The 20405-nt window shown below is 33.7% G+C and overlaps 1 protein-coding gene across 8 annotated transcripts in view; it reads right to left on the minus strand.

The window, feature by feature from the left end:
* Window positions 1-20405, minus strand: part of CSMD3 (CUB and Sushi multiple domains 3) — a 1209558-nt gene that overhangs the window by 1145951 nt on the left and 43202 nt on the right. Inside the window, exons 1-2 of one of the 8 annotated variants that reach the window (XM_016959790.4) lie at window positions 3268-3386; window positions 2859-3006 (exon numbers count right to left, since the gene is read on the minus strand). The exons of the other annotated variants lie outside the window; for them this stretch is intronic. Of the exons in view, the coding sequence (XP_016815279.1) occupies window positions 2859-2916 (58 nt within the window). The 5' untranslated portion in view covers window positions 2917-3006; window positions 3268-3386. Of the gene's footprint in view, window positions 1-2858; window positions 3007-3267; window positions 3387-20405 lie in introns of those variants that run through there. 8 annotated transcript variants of the gene reach the window in all.

The following is a 20405-nucleotide window of genomic DNA, read 5'->3' on the forward strand; positions in this document are numbered from 1 at the left end:
AGTAAATGTATATGAAAGAACTACATGACATCTCACTTCTGTGAAGCCACAATGGGAGTTGGTGAATTAACATTTAACTGAATATCTCTCTAAAATTCAGGTCCAATTAAATATTTTTCTAATAGGAGGAATATCTCCAAATTTCTCTCTCTCTCTCCACATATATCTAGCTATATAATATCTAGATATGGGTGCATTTATCTCAATATCATATCTATCCATATTTACATTATAATATACTTATGTAAAGTAAATAATGCAGAGAACAATCATATATATACACACTTTGGCATATGAGTATAGACACAGAAACACATGTATTTGAAAAACATTACAGTCTGATAATTACATTATGAAAGATATTAAGAAAAATATACATGGCAATGTTAAGATTTAAAATAAAAATTTTAAACCTATATGAAGAATACATTGGCATATATTCCTTGCATGTTTTTGAAATATTATTTTAACGAATGAGACAAGTTTGAATTCTTATTCAGACCACAGCACTCTTACCCCCAGCTTCCTTAAATTTTTTCTAGAGATAAGAAGGTTGGTGCTAGGAAATACTGAAAAATACAGAAGTTCAAATTTGTATTCCTCACCTGTCACCCTACTTTCACATACACTAATATTTAATAAATGTGAATAAACACATTAAAAGAAGGCATATCAGACAAGTGAAATCTAGTGAAATACACATTTTTGGAGTAAGACATTTTCACATTGTTTTTCAAATCCAACATCGATATTACTTATAATATTTTGAGCTCAGCTGTGGAGGAATTGAGGGCATTTGAAAGCATTCCTAATATAACTCAGCAACAGTTGTCGATTTAATTATCTAATTCTCCTTTTGATCTTACTACTTATTCAATTATTCTTTGTGTACACTGCCATATGCACCTTGTTGTTAAAAAGTAAAAAAAAAAAAAAAAAAAAAACAATAAAATGAACACCATAATACCATGAGGATCTAGCATGAGTGTAAGATTAATGCTGCCTATACCTTTATCCGTGGCCAAGCACTTATCATTGTGTTTGTTTTTACAGTTGGAAGACAGCGTTCTACAAGATGGCATATAAAACAACTTTTTATTTGAAAGTTGTGACCATCACTTTACCCAGTATAACAAAAGGGTAGAATTTTATGTTATATACAGAAGTTTACCAAAATTTCTCTATGGCTTTTCCTCACCTACAAAATCAATCTCAAGATAATGGTGAAAAACGATGTCATTCTAAGAATGGAGCATCACTGAATAATGGGACAACATAACAGGTATTCTGCCTAAGGAAATCCTCATTTGCTCCCCAAATCATTGCTAATGTAGCTCACAAAATACAGAGTTGTTACACCAGAAAAGAGACTTAATAACATATAATGATGTCCATATTGCTATCAGTCAGTTAACAAACAGATACCGAATATCTACTTTGTGCTAATGTCTGCCAAGAGCATATGTCTAATAAGTAAAATTCGCTTTGAGTTTAGACTATAATTTAGAAGTTATTTCTCCCCCTTCCACTGAAACGAGTAGGCAAAGTTCAGAGGCAGCCAGTAGAAAACACTTCAAGATGGATTCAAAGCCAAAGACTATTTAATACACACACACACACACACACACATATGTGCGCACATGCGCACACACATACACACACACGTGTCATGCCGAGGAAAATAATAAACTATCAATACTTCACGAACAGCATTGAAAGATGGAACCCTCCTTAGGAATGAAGCTAAGAGGGACCGTTGAAAAATGATTGTTCCCCAGAACAATTTGCTAATTGCTGAAGAGTCAGCAATTAGTATTAGCGGGATTTGATTTTTTAAAATTCTGCCAACATAAAATCGGAGTAGCTTATGTAAGACTAAAATATGAGAGAAATGACCTACATAAAAATTAGAAGAACAGAGAAATGAAGTAAGAGCAAGCCAGGATAATTTGGAACTAGAATAATGGTTTTTATAATTACTTAAAGAAAACTTAAAATAAGTATCAGAAGTCTTATACAATTAATTTTGTGTATGATATTTTAATTTTTTACCAAAATTTTAGTCAAAAATGGTGCTGTGTTCTTTTAATGTCATACTGGAGCCCTGTCTAAGACGCTCACTGAAGGTTGATTTAATTATCTATATGAATGTAACTTTTATTTTGTCAATTGGCAAATTTTTATTTAAGATGAACTCAAGCTCATTGTTTTAATGAGATGACTCAATGTCTTTCATGAATCTGGACATATATAAATTTGTTCATTTGAACATAGAAGATAAAATTTAATTACTTTTAAAGGCAGGATATATATATTTAAAAAGTAGGTTCCTGAAGTAGACAAATACTTCCAAATAGCCTTTGAGGCATAAAAGTTATTTGATTGATGTACAAATTTCTAATAATTATTTTTTCTTTAATATGAAATGTTAAAACATCTTTAATAATTTGGTATGTTTCTTATATGAGGGTATTTAAAAGTAAATACATGTTCAAGAACTGTTTGTTTAGTAATTCATATTTTGATTCAAATAATAATAACAAAAAATATATTTTGTAGAAAATTTGTCATTTCATTCAAAAACTGGGAGGTGAGGGGTTGGAATGTACAAGACACTTAAGAGTATATGGCAAATTCTGTCTTCTGTCTTTTCTGTATTATTTATGCGTTTGTTGTCCAAAATAAACTAATATATAAAAAAATTGATATCCAATTTTTTTTAATCCTCATCAAAAGAAAGTTTACCACTCTCTCTTTCCAGACCTGGCCAGGCGGGAGGCGCCATCATGGGAGTTGACACCCGCCACAACAAGGACCGAAAGGCTCGGCGCAAGGAGCCCAAGAGCCAGGATATCTACCTGAGGCTGTCTGTCGGTCAAGCTGTACAGGTTTCTGGCAAAGGAACCAACTCCACATTCAACCGGGTTGTGCTGAAGAGGTTGTTTATGAGTCGCAACAACCGGCCACCTCTGCCCCTTTCCCGGATGATCTGGAAGATGAAGCTTCCTGGCCGGGAAAACAAAACAGCCGTGGTTGTGGGGGCCATAACGGATGACGTGCGGGTTCAGGAGGTGCCCAAACTAAAGGTGTGTGCGCTGCGCGTGACCAGCCGGGCCCGCAGCCACATCTTCTAGGGAGTGGGGTGGGGTGGGGTGGGGTGGGGTGGGGTGGGGCGGGACGGGGTGGGGTGGGGTGGGGTGGGGTGGGGTGGGGCGGGGTGGGGTGGGACGGGGCGGGACGGGGCGGGGCGCGGGGCAAGAGCCTCACTTTTGACCAGCTGGCGCTGGACTCCCCCAAGGGCTGCGGCGTCGTCCGGCTCTCCAGTCCTCCAAAGGGCCGAGGGGTGTACGCCCCGGAAACCCTGCAAACCCTACATCCGCTCCAATGGCCGGAAGTTCGAGCGCGCGAGAGACCGAAGGGCCAGCCGAGGATACAAAAACAAACCCTGGAGCCTACCCTCTTATTAAAAATATTTTGGATGCTGAAATAAAGAAGTTTACCTTCATTAACATCATTTTCTTTTTAAAATACAGAAAAGAATAAATTATTTCAGTATACACATAAAGTATTCCAGTTGTAAAATAATATCTGAAAGTGATTTATCTATTTCTTATCAATTTTTGGAGATGCTGATAAGTCAAAAGTGAAATCTAGAGAACTAACATTACAGTGCAAATTGGGAGCTTTCCTAGGATTTTGCCTTATGTGCCAGCTATCTGAAAGCTGAGTTTTAGTTCATTTGAGCTATATTTTTAATCCAAAGAAGGTACACATTTCAATTTTTCTACGAGTTTGTGTTAGACGGTATTTATAAAACTTGCAAATATTTATTTTTACAAACATTAGAAACTCTAATTTTAGCAAAGCACCACACTTGGAGTTGGACCATCTGCAATTCAGTTCAATCATGCTAACTGGCTTTGAGATCTGTATTGGGGTTCAATACCATTAAGCCTAAAAATAAGCTTTCAACCCAAAATTATTATAGCAGATTGTGTTGAGTAATGATTTATCTGCCAAAAGTTATTTATTCAATACTTTCAAAGTAGCACCTGGATGAAAAAATATTAAAATATATTTTCTAAAAAATAAACGAGGAGCACGCCTGAAAACGGTGTGCTTGCTTTTTTGGAAGATTTTCAAAATGGTCATATAAGTTTGGATTTAAATGGATAAACTACTGAGGGAATAAAATAAATACACAAATAAATAAGGCTGATACAATGATTACAGCTCTTTAAATAGATTTTTCTGGCTTCTCCAAAAGTTCCATTATGAGATTAATAATAATAATATAACATAGACAGAAAACATCATTTTCTACTATAGGCATAACCCTTAGAACGACATTTATTCTTGGTATGACAATTTTGCTAAGCACAGTGAGTCATTTGTGAACTTCTGAATATGGTGTAATGTGAAGATCCTGTATTATGAATAGGAAATTCAACTCAAATTAGCATTCACTTACTCAAAAAATACGTATCCAATGCCTCCTCAGTGTCAGTCCTGTGCCAAGACCTGAATATACGATAATGAAACAAACTTATGCAAATGGTGAACCAAACTGACATTCCTTGTTTAGAGATATAGTCTAGTTGAGGAGGTAAATATTATATAAGTAAACATTTTAATTATATATTGTGGTAAGTTATATAAAGAAAAGAATAGTATTTAATCCTCAGAGGATAGGGTAGATAGTAGTTTTACGTTATAGTGGACAAGAAAGGCATTTTAGAATAAGAGATGTGTTTTTGAAATTTATAGAAAGAGAAGAAGGCAGCCACGCAGCGAACCTAAAAAGAGCCTTGTTTGTAGAGGAAATTTGTATGAGAATGTCTACGTGCAAGAATGTTTGCTGCTTTAATGCAGTGGATCTCAGCTAGGGGAGATATTGCCACTCCCCACCACGGGAAATTTGGCAATGGCTGAAAACAATTTTGATTGTCACACTGAAGTGTGTGTGTGTGTGTGTGTGTGTGTGTGTGTGTGATTAATACTGGCATCTAGTGGATAGAGGCTAGAAATACTGCTAAACATTCTTCAGTGCAGAAGACAGCTCTTCATAAGAAGCTAAACTTGAGAAACCCTACTTTAAAGGAATTGAAAGAAGTGCAATGTGCCCCAAAGCACAATGTTACAAAATGAAATTGAGGAGGTAGAAAGGGATCATGAAGGAGCTTGTAGTCCATGACAAGAAGTTTGGATTCCATTCTGTGAAAAACTGTGTATTATCATTAGGTTTTAAGTGAGATACTAATGACACTTCATTTACATTTAAAAAATCATTACTCTGGGAAATAGTGGGTTAATGAAAAGGGGTCTTTTATTTTCTACAGTAGGAATATTTTAGTGTAGTCAAAAGGAGAAGTAAATTATAATGAACATGAACCCATTTGGGTAAACAAACCATGCTATTATTGTCTTTTGCATGGAATTTTTAAAAAACTTGCATATTAACTCTTGCTAAAAAGGGATTTTTCTGAGAATTAAAAAAACACACACACACACATTCTGAGTATTTTGTGGATAACATAATAGTATAAAATAAAACTAAATACAACAGTTCCAGTAAGGAAGATATAATAATATTCCACAAGGCATATAACCATTGCAAATTTATTTGTTCTAGGAAGAAGGCAATAAAAATGAAGTGAACTGGTTGAAACAGACAGTGGAGGCAGACCATGAAGACTAAGTGATAGGTTGGATGTGTAGCCTAAGAAGAAGGACTGGTCAGTAATACCTCACAGATTTTTAGCTCCAGCACCTAAGCAGATAAGTATCAGTAATAAAAATAGAAAGAAAGTGGCTATAAAAGAATGTGGCTGCAATGGATCTCATATCTTCAGCTTCTCCAGCCCCCTTTGTAATTCAATTACATTTTATTTTACTTGGAAATTAATCTAATAATATAATATTTGTGTACTTTTTAATCTTTGAACAAAGTTGAGATTTATTTTATAGCTACAAAACAGAAAACAATGACTATATTTCAGTAGCCTTATATATGCAGGAAAATCTATAAATATGCATCATTAAATAGAAACTATGCATTATTTTTGCACTAGAGTACACCCTTCCTGTTTATCAGATTCCTGTTTTATGAAAGCTATCTTACAGCTCTGCAAGTTGTGGAAAATTGATAGCAATGGAAACTAATTCCTGTCTTGTCACATGCAAATTTGATCTTGTCCAGTAGATGTTTATTTAATTCACTTCCCACCTCACAGTTGAAAAAGGCAAACTTGCCCCCATTTGCATATTCATTTCAATATTCATGATCCATACTGTGTCTGCTCTTTGAAAGGTTCTTTTTTTTAACCAGCTATAACATCCGTGGGGTTCCCTCATTAATTAATGAGTAAATAAACTGTTTAACATATTCATTTTGATATTTCCATTAGAGTTGTAATTTTACCTTTTGTTGAAAATTTTGCTTTCACAGGTTTATCTTATAACATTCAAATTTAACAGGACACTTCAATTAACTTCAAGTTGCTTATCATCACATCATAAAATTTTTCAAACTAAGGTATGAATAAAACAATAGTCGAAAACTCCCTATCTCTGAACGATATTTTCCTGAATATATTACTAGAATATTTACATATAAAAGCTGCATGTGTGTTTCCTTTTTTCAAATTTAGAAAAAAAGAAAGAATTAGAAAAATATGAACTACTGTAAATGCCCTTTATTGAAATGGATCTGAATATAGACTAATGTTTCCACAACTTGCAGATAAATAAATAACTATTGCCACTTTCCCAAAGACTGACAATGAACATCAACCACAATTTACTAACACATCCAAACTCAAAACCAAACTGCTTGAACAATAACCTTCCATAGTAACACAAAAATGATTTTAAACTATGCCTATATTCTGTTTCTCAAGCAAATAGATATTTAAAGCAATTAATTTTTGACTTATGTCATCACCAAATGAAGGTTCCCTTTTGCCCAAGGAATGCTTTATAGTCTCCTGTTGTCTTTGATATGTGCCACTCGGAGACCAAATGCTTTTCAGAATATGTGATGTGGCCAGAAAACCATGTCCTGATGTGCTGCAGTCTGAAGGAAAACAAATAAACCAAAAGAAAAAAAAATGAATAAAAAGAAAAGAAAGAGAAAAAGGCAAACCTCAGAAGACTGCTTCTCACTTCTTCCCTCAGGCCTTTTCCAGGCAGTCAGCTCTTTCAGCTAGGAATAGATCCAAATCCCGTCTCCATATATAAATGCCAAGCTCGCACAATGTTTCTTGACTTCAAAAATAGATGTTTCTCTTCAATAAAGTTGTCGAATTATTTTAGAAGATTTTTTTCTTTATTTGACAGAACTGGTATGAATTTATCACTACAGGTAAGCTAAAGTAGTTTCCCAGGTGCAAGTGGAAAGAGAAACACAAATTAAATGATTTTCATAGAATAATTAAAGTGTGAGGGAAATAATTTATATAACATATTTGGGGATTACAAGGGGTTCTGCAAAATGAAGCATTTATATATGAAGAAGAAATTAATGAAAATGAAGACTATCCAAGAAGCAGAAACAGATCTAGGTTTTTAAAGGCCTGAAATTTATTCTTTTGGGGATCTAACTCTAAGAAAAAGAATGCAAAATTGAAAAAAGAAGATTACTAATGTCCATTCAGAGTTTTTGAAGGGCTTGAGCAAATGCAAGGCTCCAAAGCTTAAACTTCATTAGAATAAATCTACCTCTTTTGAAGAAAAAAACCTCATTTTAATGCGCTGTCCAATTTTTTATTTATTAAGCAAACATTCAAAGCACTTTAATGCCCATGGTATGGTAGTTTCTAGGGATACGGTGATGAAGAAAACAAAAGGTACATGTCCCTTGCATGGCCTTGGAGGGTAAGAAACACATTAATAAGATAATCAAATGGCCAATTCAATAAAGGAGGTAAAATATGATTTTATAAAAGAGGCCATAAGTAAAAAATTTAGGAAATACAGTATACAACGCATAAAGAAAATAACTCATAATCCCACCATACAGAGATAACCTATGCTACTATTTTTAAATACTCATTTCTATTTTAGTTTTGCCCATTCACAAATAGATAACTTTGGAATTCTTATGACTATATCATGTATTCAGATTTATATTTGTTTATTTTATTTACATTAGCATCTCTAAAAATTAATGTTTAATATCTAATTACAGTTAATTGAACAAAATTTGTTTAAATATCTTAATATTGCTTGAGAATTTCTGCTTAAAACATTTACTCTTATAGATATTACCATAAAAAACATTTTGGGCTGCATATCTGAACATCTGCTTAGAGTCCTAGATGTGGAATTGTTTTTACAAAATTATAATTCTTTAAAGTACATAAAGATATTTTGTATGCATTGCTAAATTATTCTTTAAAAACGTTGTGCTTACTAAGATTCTAAGAATAATTAAGACAATGTTAATTTCACAGCATCCTCATTAGCATTAGTTGTTATGATTTTTAAATACTTAAAACTTGATAATCAAAAATCTTATTACAGTTTTGCTTTACCAACATTTACTTAATTTGAGTTTACAATAAGTGATGAGTCAGTCTTTTTTATTTTTAGTTTTTTGTACTTCTTTAGTAGTTATCCATTTTAGTCCTTTATCATTTTGGTGGGTGATTTTTCTCTTTTTCATTTTTGTAATACTTTTGTAAAAAATAACTAAGTGGATTATAGCATAATTAAGGTACTTTAACTTAGTAATTTTTTTCTGAACGTTAATACCATCTACCAAAATGCAGAATCAGAGAGTAATCTTGAATGAGGAAATCCTGTGAGTCTATATTAGAAGTCTCATAAACTTTGTGATTCTATTAAGCATATGGTTACTAGTCACTTCTGCACAAGAATTTTAAAACAGTTGGCCAGGCGTGGTGGTGTGGTGGCTCATGCCTGTAATCCCAGCACTTTGGGAGGCTGAGGTGAGAGGATCACTTGAGGTCAGGAGTTGCACACCAGCCTGGACAACATGATGAAACCCTGTCTCTACTAAAAATACAAAAATTAGCCAGATGTGGTGGACCAGTCCTGTAATCTCAGCTACTTGGGAGGCTGAGGCAGGAGAATCCCTTGAACATGGCAAGTGGAGGTTGCAGTGAGCTGAGATTGTGCCACTGCACTCCAGCCTGGGAAACAGAACAAGACTCTGTCTCAAAATAAATAAATAAATAAAAGTAATAAATAAACAGTTGTTAAACACTCTAGAATTTCACAGAGGATAGATTTTTAAGGAAATGAGAAAATCTGTTAAAGCATGGGTTAAGATGAGGAGGAGGAATGGACACTGCAGAGAGGGAATAGCACTTAGGCACAGAGGGAGAAATGAAAGAACGTAAAGTCTTAAGGAGTTCAAGTAGCTGTGTACTGCAAAAGAGTAGGGGAATTAGGAAAGTTGATGCATAAAAGTGGAGAGATGGGCAGGGATGGGATCAGTTTAAATAATAAGAGGATTAAGCAAGGTAGTTATCCGTGCAAATCTGTGCTGTAGAATGATATATTTCATAGTATCAAAGAGAGTTTTAACAAAGAAACATAAAGGGACACACATATTCCTACTAACATAGTCCTTATTACAGCTGTAGAGTCTAACACAGGCATCACTAGTAGAAGTGGAAATGGAGAAATGCACATTTGAAAAAGACAGTTGAGGAGCCTGGTTGAGTGGAAAGAGGCAAAAAGCAGACACATCTGGTCTATAAAGATAGGAGCACAATTCAGAAAGATAAGGGCTCTGAGAATATAAAGTTTGGAGAGACACAACGAGGTTCATTTTGATGATGTCGATTTTCAGTGCCTGCAGATCGTCCAGGTAGTAATATGCACTAAGCAGTGATTTTAGGGTTTTCAGAAAATTGGCTTCTGGTAATTGACTTTTGAATTATTTATTACAGTTCAGCAAGCTTCTCGAAATTAAATTGTTTGCACCACAGGGGCAGTTTTTCAGAGGCTGATCACTCCTGTGTTTTATTATCAGTAATTCTGGATCTGTATCCTTTTTATTCCAACTCTGGTTTCCTTTATTCAAATGCTGCTTGTCTCCACCAGCTGGGTGACCACACCTTCTCACTTGGTCCCTCTGATTTCAAGTGCACCCCCTACCAAAACATTCTCCAACTGTGGCTAAAGCAACTTATCTAATGCATACGATTTAAGATTAACTACATTATTATTTCTTACGGACTTTAGAAAACAACCTGGAATACACAAATTTATAGAGTGTGTTCATCTTACTTCTTAATATTCATCTTTTACCCCAAATTCCCACCATACTTAAAAACCTGTCTTGATACTTTAGCTCATGTCCCCTCCTTAAAGCTGAAATACGAATCTTTTGTCATAGTCTATAATAATTATTGACTTCTCTCTCTCCTCTACTAACTGAAGTATTCTCAAGAAATATTTTATTTATCTTAACACTTAGAAACCCTAGCACCTAACTCTGTGTCTGACATTTGGAGGGCACTCAAAATATGTTTAATAAATGAATTCTGTTTCCTCTAAGAGAAAGCACTATTCATTATTGAAGAAGATTTCTGATGGAAATCTACATAGTGTATCAGTCAGGATCCAGACAGGAAGACAAAAAACATACTAAGTGTTTCAATAGAAAGAACATATGTTTAGAAGCTGCTAAAGGATAAATAAAGTGAAACACTGAGGTGTCAGATAGGAAATAACAGCAGCTTCCATCTCTAGAGCTGGAGAAACAAAGGCAAAGGTTTGGGTCTATTAGAAGGCATAGGTTCGTTGAAAGGATCCCAAAGATCTGAGACCCAGTTCTCAAAAAATAGGGAATCACTCATCTCGTTGTAGTACATCTGAGAAGGCATAAGGAGGCTGTTTTGAAAAGTGCTACAAGAATCTGGAGAATTGAATAAAAATCCACACTGGAGCTTCACTGCCAGTAAAAACAAAGCAAGAATACAGGAACACAGGAAAATGCCAGGGTTTTCTCTCCTCCTTTTTCTTTCTGTCTGCTTTCTACCACCCCTTACTTGTGGAACCCAGTGGAAAGTCACCTGACAAAGAATAAATTGAGTTTGCAGAGTCCCAGCCTGGGCACCCAAAACAGAGTCTAAATTTGTTTTGTTTTGTTAGTCCCTAAAATCAAAATAGATGGAAACATTTGAAGTTTAGTGAATAGCTTAATAACCAGAATATGCATAATGATAATGCGATATAATGAAAGACAGGAGTTATCAGCCTGTGAAAAACTGCTCATCTGGTTCAAACAATTTAATTTTGGGAACTCTAATAAATAATTCAAAAGTCAATTACCAGGAGTCAATTTTCTGAAAACCCTAAAATCCTAAAACCCTAACATCACTACTTAGTACATATTCCTGCCTGGATGATCTGCAGGCACTGAAAGTAGACATGATCAAAATATACCTCATTGTGTCTCTTCAAACTTTGTATTCTCAGAGCCTTAAAACTTTACCCTAATACCCTAATAAGAAAAATAAATGAGCATTCCGGACAAATAAAAACCGCAATCATTCACAATAAAATAAACACAAAAATGAAACAATTTACCAATGTCCTAAAACATTAAAGACAGATCTTGCTTATGTCTAGTCGTTATGATGTGATGTGTCAAAGAAAAATGAGCTCACTGAATCCATACATGCACCTTGAATGGTGTGCCAGGTCTCAACACTGATTGGGAATACATTACCAAGGAGAGGTGCTGAATAAACCTTGCGCTGACTTCACATAATGGCTTTGACTAACACTTTTTGGCATTGACTCTTCTTGTGGGAACAAAAGTGTCAAATATAAGTCTGCACCCCAGGGAATATGTCAGAGCTGGGAATTGAATTTGTGGATTCTTCAACATTTATTTAAATCTATGGAAGAGGGTAAAATCTCCTAAGGGAATTTGTAAGAAAAGATAAAATACCCAAGGTGGTACTTAAGAAGCAATAATATTTAAAGTTTATGACAGGGATGGAGAGAGAAAAGAAGAAATTGGAAAACACTAAGACACAATTCAGAAAAGATGCTATCACATTGTGGTTTTAATTTGCTTTTTATTAAAATTCAATTGAACATTTTCCTCATCTTTAGAGGTCATTTTTATATGAAAATTATCTATTTACGTGCATTAAATTTTATTTGGGGACATTCATGTTTTTCTTTTAAACATTTGTATGAACCTTTAAATATAAAGTTGAGATAGTCAAATAGTAGAAAATCTTTAGTGACATCATTCTTACTGTTCCTCTGAAACAGCCTTGAATTTTAGTTGCAGTTTAAGAAATATTGTGCCAAAAATACAAAATGTTTTGGAAAAGCCCAAATATATGGAAATGCAGGAGAAGATGTGCCAGTATTCTCTTTAGCTCTTCCCTCCCTTGCCTTTTTTATTTTGGTAGGCAGAATCCAAATATAGTGTTTAAGAGTGGGGGTAGTAGATGTCTGTAAAGATGACTTCCTGGATTTCAATCTCATTTTGACCATTTACAAGCTGTGGGCTCCTGGGCAAATTATGTGTTTTCTCTGTGACTCACTTTCCTTTTCTCTAAAATGAAGACGAAAATATATGTCACTAAGTAAGGTGATTTTGAATATGAATTGAGTTGATGCATAAAGACAATTTAGATCACTACATGCACATAGGAAACATCTAATAAATAAGAGCTTTTACATTTAGTCATCCCTGCACTCTTTTTGACTAGCACAATACTGGCATATTCTGTTAGAATTGATCTCTCTCTCTCTCTCAGTCAGTGTATTTTTTAAAAATCATATTTTACAAGCAAGAAAGCCAAAGCCTAAAGATACTGATATTTTAACCCCCAAAGCAACAAATGGGGACTCAATGCCAATCATAGCAATTAGACTACATTCACCAATCTTTTTAAAAATGTGATCCACAGACCACTACATCAGAATAAACTGCAGTGGTTATTAAATAAGATTACTGAGCCTCAGTTAGTTTTACCGAAAACAATCAATTTGGATTAAGCCCAAAAATTTCATTGCATACTATTACTTCAAATGTTTCTCAAGCACACTAAATCAGAAAGTCATTGTGCCAAAGAAAATATGATCCAAAATTTACACGGAAGAGTGGCATGAAAGAAGAGAGCTTCCCGCAATGGCAATATAGAGCATATACATTATAAAGCATTTCAGATTTTTAAAACTAAACCTGGGAAAATGATCTTTTTGAGCAAGAAAGCCAAGGAACATTTTGAATTGGCAGTGTTCCTATATATAAGACCATTCTGTTGCCTCTTAAAAAAGATTAAAAACAAATGAAATGATGGTTTAGATTGTGAAATTCCAGTTATTTTTTATTCATTAATTGCATACATACTTGCTGGTTTCATTGTTAAGGATCCAACAGTGTTGGAGGAATGAAGACAGAAATTTCTTCCGTCATTTTAGTATAGTTACATCACAATAAGTGACCTCATATGAATGAGACTGGAATGAGATAATGTCTGTAAAACTTTCTGTAAACTGTAAAATGTAATAGGCTGATAAATGACTTTTACGAATACAGCAGTAATTCTATATCACTTGTCCAATTTATACAAGCCTTTAATAATCAGCATATACATTAGGAAGCTACTGTCTTTCAAGTACCACATGAGGCAATGAAGGAAAAAAGATAAATAAGATAAAATCCATACTTTCGAGGTATTCATAATAAATTTTATGATTACAGTGAAGAATAGAAACAAGGGGACTTTAAATCCTCTTAGAGGAAGTAAAATATGTATGGGAAGTTGGAGAGGACCTCAAAATGCAAATGTAGACAGACTTTAAAAGGAGAATCCAGAAGAAGCAGAAGAAGGAATTTAAAAGGAGGATCCAGAAAGAAAAAGAACATGACAATGATTGGCAGAAAAGGGGGATGAGGAACAAGAAGGGAAAAAGAAGAGGAAGTAAAAAGGAAGAGAAAGATAATGAAACAAAGCAAAAGCATTTGGATTAGCAACAATATAGATGCAGCTGCTAACATGTAGTTCTTACTAAGTGTGGAAAACTAATCTAAATGTATTACTGTCATTTTCTCATGTTATCCCCACATCTCATCTAAATATCTTAATTTGACACCTAATACTGTAGTTGAACAATTGAATGGGAAACTGGACAGAAGAACAGTATCAGGGAGAAGAACCAGAAGCATATCATATTGTGGCATATTCATCTAGTCCTGTTGAACCAGATATCCCGCTATGTTTTGGGGAGGGTTAAAGATAAGCCTGAATAGGCCAGAAAGGGATGCATTAATTTATTCATTCCACTAGTATTTGATTATCTTTATATGCTATGCTAAGGTATATAGGTAATACAGAGCTAAAATATAAGATTTTTCATACCGGACATCCCATAATCAGATTTGTATTTCATGTGCAGGATTAAGATGAGGCAAGAGACAAACATAATAGTTCCCATGAAAAATAGTATCAGCATGAAGTAAAAAGTGGCAATGGAATATAATGGAGATATAGGATATTAATTAATTTGAGGGAGAAAATGAGGAAGAGAAACCAGATATTTAGAGTAGATGACTTAATAATACATTGTGGTACTATCTCCTGAAAAAAAAAATTTAAAACAGAAGATAATTAATTTTCTTTGTACCTTTGACCATCTGATTTGTCATGTAGCCCATTAAATTGGAGTTATTTAGTACCTTTTTTAGCCATTTGATTGAATTTGACCGACATCTTTAATTTTTAAAAAATTTTTGTTTGCAGCAATTAAACCAACGTCTGGCACTTAGTTGGTCACCATACATGGTAGTTATATTGAACTGAATATCTGTACTATATTTCTTACAAGAGACCACCAAGCTAAAAAATTCCCATAAAAAATTCAATCTAAAGAAAAACATTTACATTGTTACAGTTGCTAAAGTTCTTAATTTACCAGCATACATTCCTTTAAGAAAAGATATCTTCAGCTATTTGAATTGCGCTTTTCACAATTTTAGCTTTATTGATTTCTATTTCAAAAATATTTTTAGCAAACAGATATTAGCTACTGAGTCAAATTTGGTAATCAAATAAAATACCTGCTTATCATGAGCCTCTAAAGCACCATGGGAATAATTAAAACATGAGAGTGTAAGAGCGCTGGAAGTTTTTGAGTTACAGATGCTTTTGAGGACATAGCAAATACTCTTTCTCTTCTCTTTTTCTACCTCTACCTTATTACTGGGTAATATTTGTAAAAATAAATCAAGATGTAAAATGACATCTTACAACAAAGTTTTTAATAAAATATAAAATGTCTACTGGGATTCATAGTCAGTTTGTGTGACTCAGTATGATGAAAATCTACTCACCTGTGGCTAATTCCCACTGTTAACAGCATGGAATAGACAAAGAACACATATTCAGGACAAAAGGAATATTCTCTTGCACTTTAAATTGAATACTTTAAACACAAACTTTATTATTTCTCATAAGGAAATTTATCCTCTTCATGGTCTTCCTAAATTAGTAAAATTACAATCCAATCTCTAAAGCTAAAAACAATAAAAACAACAAAAACAAAACCACAAAAAACTTGGGCCCTCAGTTTGCTCTCTTTATTCCCCACCATCAGTTTATCCTCTTATCTTTCCCACAAAATATTAATGTAAAAATAGAGCAATTACAAAAAAGTGGCTAATGTATTGAAGACTTTTGATGTGCCATATATTGACCTAAGCATTTCTGTGCATATCATTTTATTGTCATCATTAAAACAATCTCTGGGGTAGAAATTTACACCATCTTTACTCTGCCCTTGAAGAAACTAAATTGTAAAAAGTTTATGTAACTTGCCCAAGGACACACATGTTTTCAAAGTCAAATTGTCTGAATTTAAATTCAGGCTGATTCACCATATGCTAGCTGTTTGATCCTGGAAGAATTACTTAATCAATTTAAGACCTAGAGTGACAAACTATCTCAGTTTATACAGGACTGAGGAGTTTCCCCAAACAGGATTTTTAATGCTAAAATTGAGATGGTCCTGGGACAAATGATTACCCTTCCCTCTTTGAAAAGTGAGCACAGTAAAAGTGCCCACCTTTAAGGATTCTTATGAATATTAAATGATACTATATAGCATTTAGCATAGTGACTGACTCAGTATTTAATAACTGAATTCTTTCTGACATTATTGCTATTATTTTCTGTTTTATTTTCTTTATCCTAGACTCCATTGTTATACTGCATTGTGTGTATTATTGCCCAGGTTGTTTTATAAAACCCAGACTGATAGTGTCACACTTGCTAAAAATGTGATGACTCCACATTGTCAATTTAACAAAGTATTTACTATGGAATATAAGATTCTCTCCATTCTTTCCACTTATAGTGAACTTTTTTGAGACAGTACATAAGGTGGACAAAGGGCAAGTTCCCTGGGCTTATTTATTTCTATCCTCTGAATCTTACATCTGCTTTTTCTTTCAAATCTGTTACTGTCCCCAGCCTGTACACCCAACATATCAATGCCAAAACAATCTCCATGCAGTATTTCACTGACCCAGGAGACTTCCTTTCTGTAGAATTTTCTCTCCTAACTTCTTAAATTGAAGAAATATTTTTATACTTTAGAACCCAGGTATACATTTCCTCTGTGGAACATTTTCTAAAATTTCAGAATAAATTTACTGGACTTCCTGATTATCTTCATTACAGAGTACATCACATTTTTAATTAATTAATTAATTAGTTTATTCTGTTTCTTCCATCACTAGGTCGTGAACTCCTTCAGAAGTTTTCATGATATTTTGTAATTACAGAAAATATCACTCCTCTAAAGATCGGTAAAATCAATAGATTAACAAGGGAATGCTTTGTCTTGTTATCTTTTATATTTACAGCTGTTCAGCCAAGCGTCTAACACTTAAAAAGGAACTGACAATTCTTCAAGAATAAGTGACGAAATTAAGGAATGAATGATGTGTTTAAATAGGCACTGTCTTTTGGCATTGTTCTCTGATGAGTTTACACATTTATTCTAATCATACTTTTATTTCTCAAAATGTATCATGGAAAGTATCTGGAACCTATTTCAGACCCTACATCTTGAAAACCTTAGAAGAAATCAGCTTATGCCTGCAAAATAACATTTCTAACTGTTATCTCAATATGAAAACCTCATATTTGGAGAGGCAGAAGAAAGATGCTTCATGTTGTCAACAGCACTAGGAAAGCATCTTGATTTATCAGAAGTCGACAAGGCACTGGAGAAATAGAAACTGCAAATGGGTGCAAAGAATACTGGCAAAGAAATGCTGGCAAACTCTCGCATATCCCATTAGAATTATATGAAGTGAATTTAGTATGTACATGGTTACATAGATTCACCAAAAATATCTTCAAATATTAAGATTAAGAAACTAGGTAGGAAAGATCCATATTCAAGTGAAACAAAAGTTGACCTAGATGGAGAAACTAAGAATAGGCACTACTTACACACATTTCAAGTAGTCAGATACTCTTAAGTGTTTCTCAAATTGGTTTAGTATAATAAAACATTGTAGTAATTAGAAAAGCAAATCAAATATGTATAGATGCTCCTGTTGGTTTCCCATGGTGGTAACATGGGATAATTAGTTTGTATATGAGATTTTGAATACATTTCTAACAAAGTTCCGTGGGTTTAGAAGTAATTATTTGTATTAGAACAGCAATGTCATAACTGTGACAATGCATAGCATTAAGAAATTACGGAAAGTTATACCTAGTTTTGGGGATGTTTTAATTAGTAAATGGATCTCTTGATTAAATCTGAAGTTTTATTTAATAAAAACATAAAATACTGCATAATGGTCCTGGAATTATAAAATAAGGACCTACTATGAATGTCAGATGTGAGAATGAATAGAGAATTAAATATGTGTGAGAAGATGCAATTGACAGAACTGGATGTGGAGTTTAAGCAAGAGAAATAATTTAAAAGGAGGATCTAGAAAGAAAAAGAACATGGCAATGATTGCTAGAAGAAGGGGATGAAGAACTAGAGGGGCTAGAAGGGAAAAAGAAGAGGAAGTAAAAAGGAAGAGAAAGATAATGAAACAAAGCAAAAGCATTCTGATTAGCAACAATATAGATGCAGCTGCTAACATGTAGTGTGCTTACTAAGTGTGGAAAGCTAGTCTACATGCATTACTGTAATTTTCTCATGTTATCCCCACATCTCACCTAAATACTCTTAATTTGACCCTTATAGTAGAAAATAGACTCAGAGGAATCACATGCTTAATGATTGACAAAACCAGTACTCAAAGTCTTTCTTGAAACCACTGTAAAAACAACAAATTATCATTAGTTTTGAGAGTAAATTACAAAGAATTTTTGTTTAAGGGGTCTGTTGGTCCACATTATAGAATAAAGTATTGGATACTGATCCACAGACAGTACATAATTACATAAATTATAATTATTAAATAGGTAAATGTTTCTTACACCAAATCAATAAAGTGTGCTGATGCATTTCCCCTCTGTTGCTTAGGAGTTGACAGGAGAGTGGGCACAGGACAAGAAGAAGGAATAGACAGATGTATGTGCCCTAAATAATTATGGGGAAGTGGCTACGATTCAGACACATTTTAGCCTGATGCCTGTGCAGTGGCTATGGGAGTTCTCTCTGATACCACACATATTAATTTATTTAATCTTATCAACCACTGTATCAGATATTCATTACTATTATCTTCACTTTATAGATGGGGAAATGAGCAAAGAAAGCCTAAATAACTTAACCGAGGTCAAAGCTAGGAGAGAAGATTTGGCTCTGAATTCCTCATCATCAATCTGAATAATACACTGATTCTAGAACAATATGGATCATTAAATTCTCAACTGTTAGAGAATGAGTACAAAATACATTAATTCAATCTTATCACTGTAATGATTTATTTTTTCAACAAATATTTAGGAAATGATTCATGAGTGATGAATCTAATATTTTATGTTATAATTTATGAAGAACTTTCACATATATTATCTTCAATGGTCATCACTAAGAACCAACAGTCAAAAGCAAGGAGACAGCAACTGAGGAAGAAAATTGCTTATAGTTTCATGAATTGATGAGGACTTTATACTCCTTCCAATGCACACTAAATATACTCTTCTCTCTGCATGTGTCTATATATATATATGTGTGTGTGTGTGTATATACATATGTATATATATATACACATGTTTTTTTTACACATATATAAAACCATGTATGTTTGTATATTTTCTGATTTATGGCACAATTTACTCTTTTGTTGTTATAACATATAATGCTCACATAAGCATGCTTCAAAACTACTCCTCTTTCCTTTCCATCTAGAGTGAGAAAAAGCCTCATGTCCTATACTGTATTACTGTACACCATAAAATCTAAAGAGAATGTTATATTTGGTAGATACTGTGGATAATTTGAAATTTTTGGCAACCAACATTTTGAAAGCTAATTAGATAAGGTCTTTTGATCTCCTGTTTACTGCAAAACACTCAAGAAGCCATTGAGGCTCAAAAACCGCACAGAAAATGAATTCTGAAGATACAAAAGTAAATTATTAGAAGGAAACAAATAAACATTTTTTAAAAACTTAACCCACTCTTTAGACTGAAAGAAGCACTTAACCTGAAAACAAAATGGAGCTGGAGAAGTCATGATGAACATATTTCATGATAAGGTACCTGCCATTTCCACTTCAATACAGTGGAAAAAAATTGAAGTGCAGTCTTCTCAAAGTTACAATGGACAAACGGTGCTACTAACAAATCACCAATTCTCGTTAAGTTACTGGAGAAGGAAAATGAGAAAGGTGCACACACTAGTTTCACCGGTGGTACAATTTTGTGTAGTTCCAAGGTTAACAAACACAACTTGGAAGCATGCATACATTATAACAGATAACAAAAATAGTTTTATTTGTGTTAACTCTTCTACACATGGACATTGGAAGGAACTCATGGTTGGAGACTCTTCATGGTCAGGAAATCTATCATTTTGCTCCTTAATTTTATTTTTTATAAAAATCCTGTAATATAAAATTTAACTTTTGGGGAGCCTTTTTCTCTGTATCTATGTGAAAAAAAGAGAAGAATTTATAGGATCCCACATTTGTAGGATAAAATAAAATAATATATCTTTAAGTATGTTATAAAACACCTATATGCTTAATTTTATAAAGTGAGGTTTAGTATAATGATGGATACTTGCAGCTTAAAGTAGACTGAGAACGTATGGAGTCTGCATTCTGAAGTTTATTTTGCCCCCAAATAGCTTGTTGGCAAGTACAAGTATAGTCCAGCATTTTTATAACTGGGTACTAAAAAAACTCTAATAATTTGTTGAATTACACACACACACACACACACACACACATACACACACACACACAAGGGGTTTAA

The sequence above is a fragment of the Pan troglodytes genome, chromosome 7 (genome assembly GCF_028858775.2).
Source record: "Pan troglodytes isolate AG18354 chromosome 7, NHGRI_mPanTro3-v2.0_pri, whole genome shotgun sequence".
Lineage (NCBI taxonomy): Eukaryota > Metazoa > Chordata > Mammalia > Primates > Hominidae > Pan > Pan troglodytes.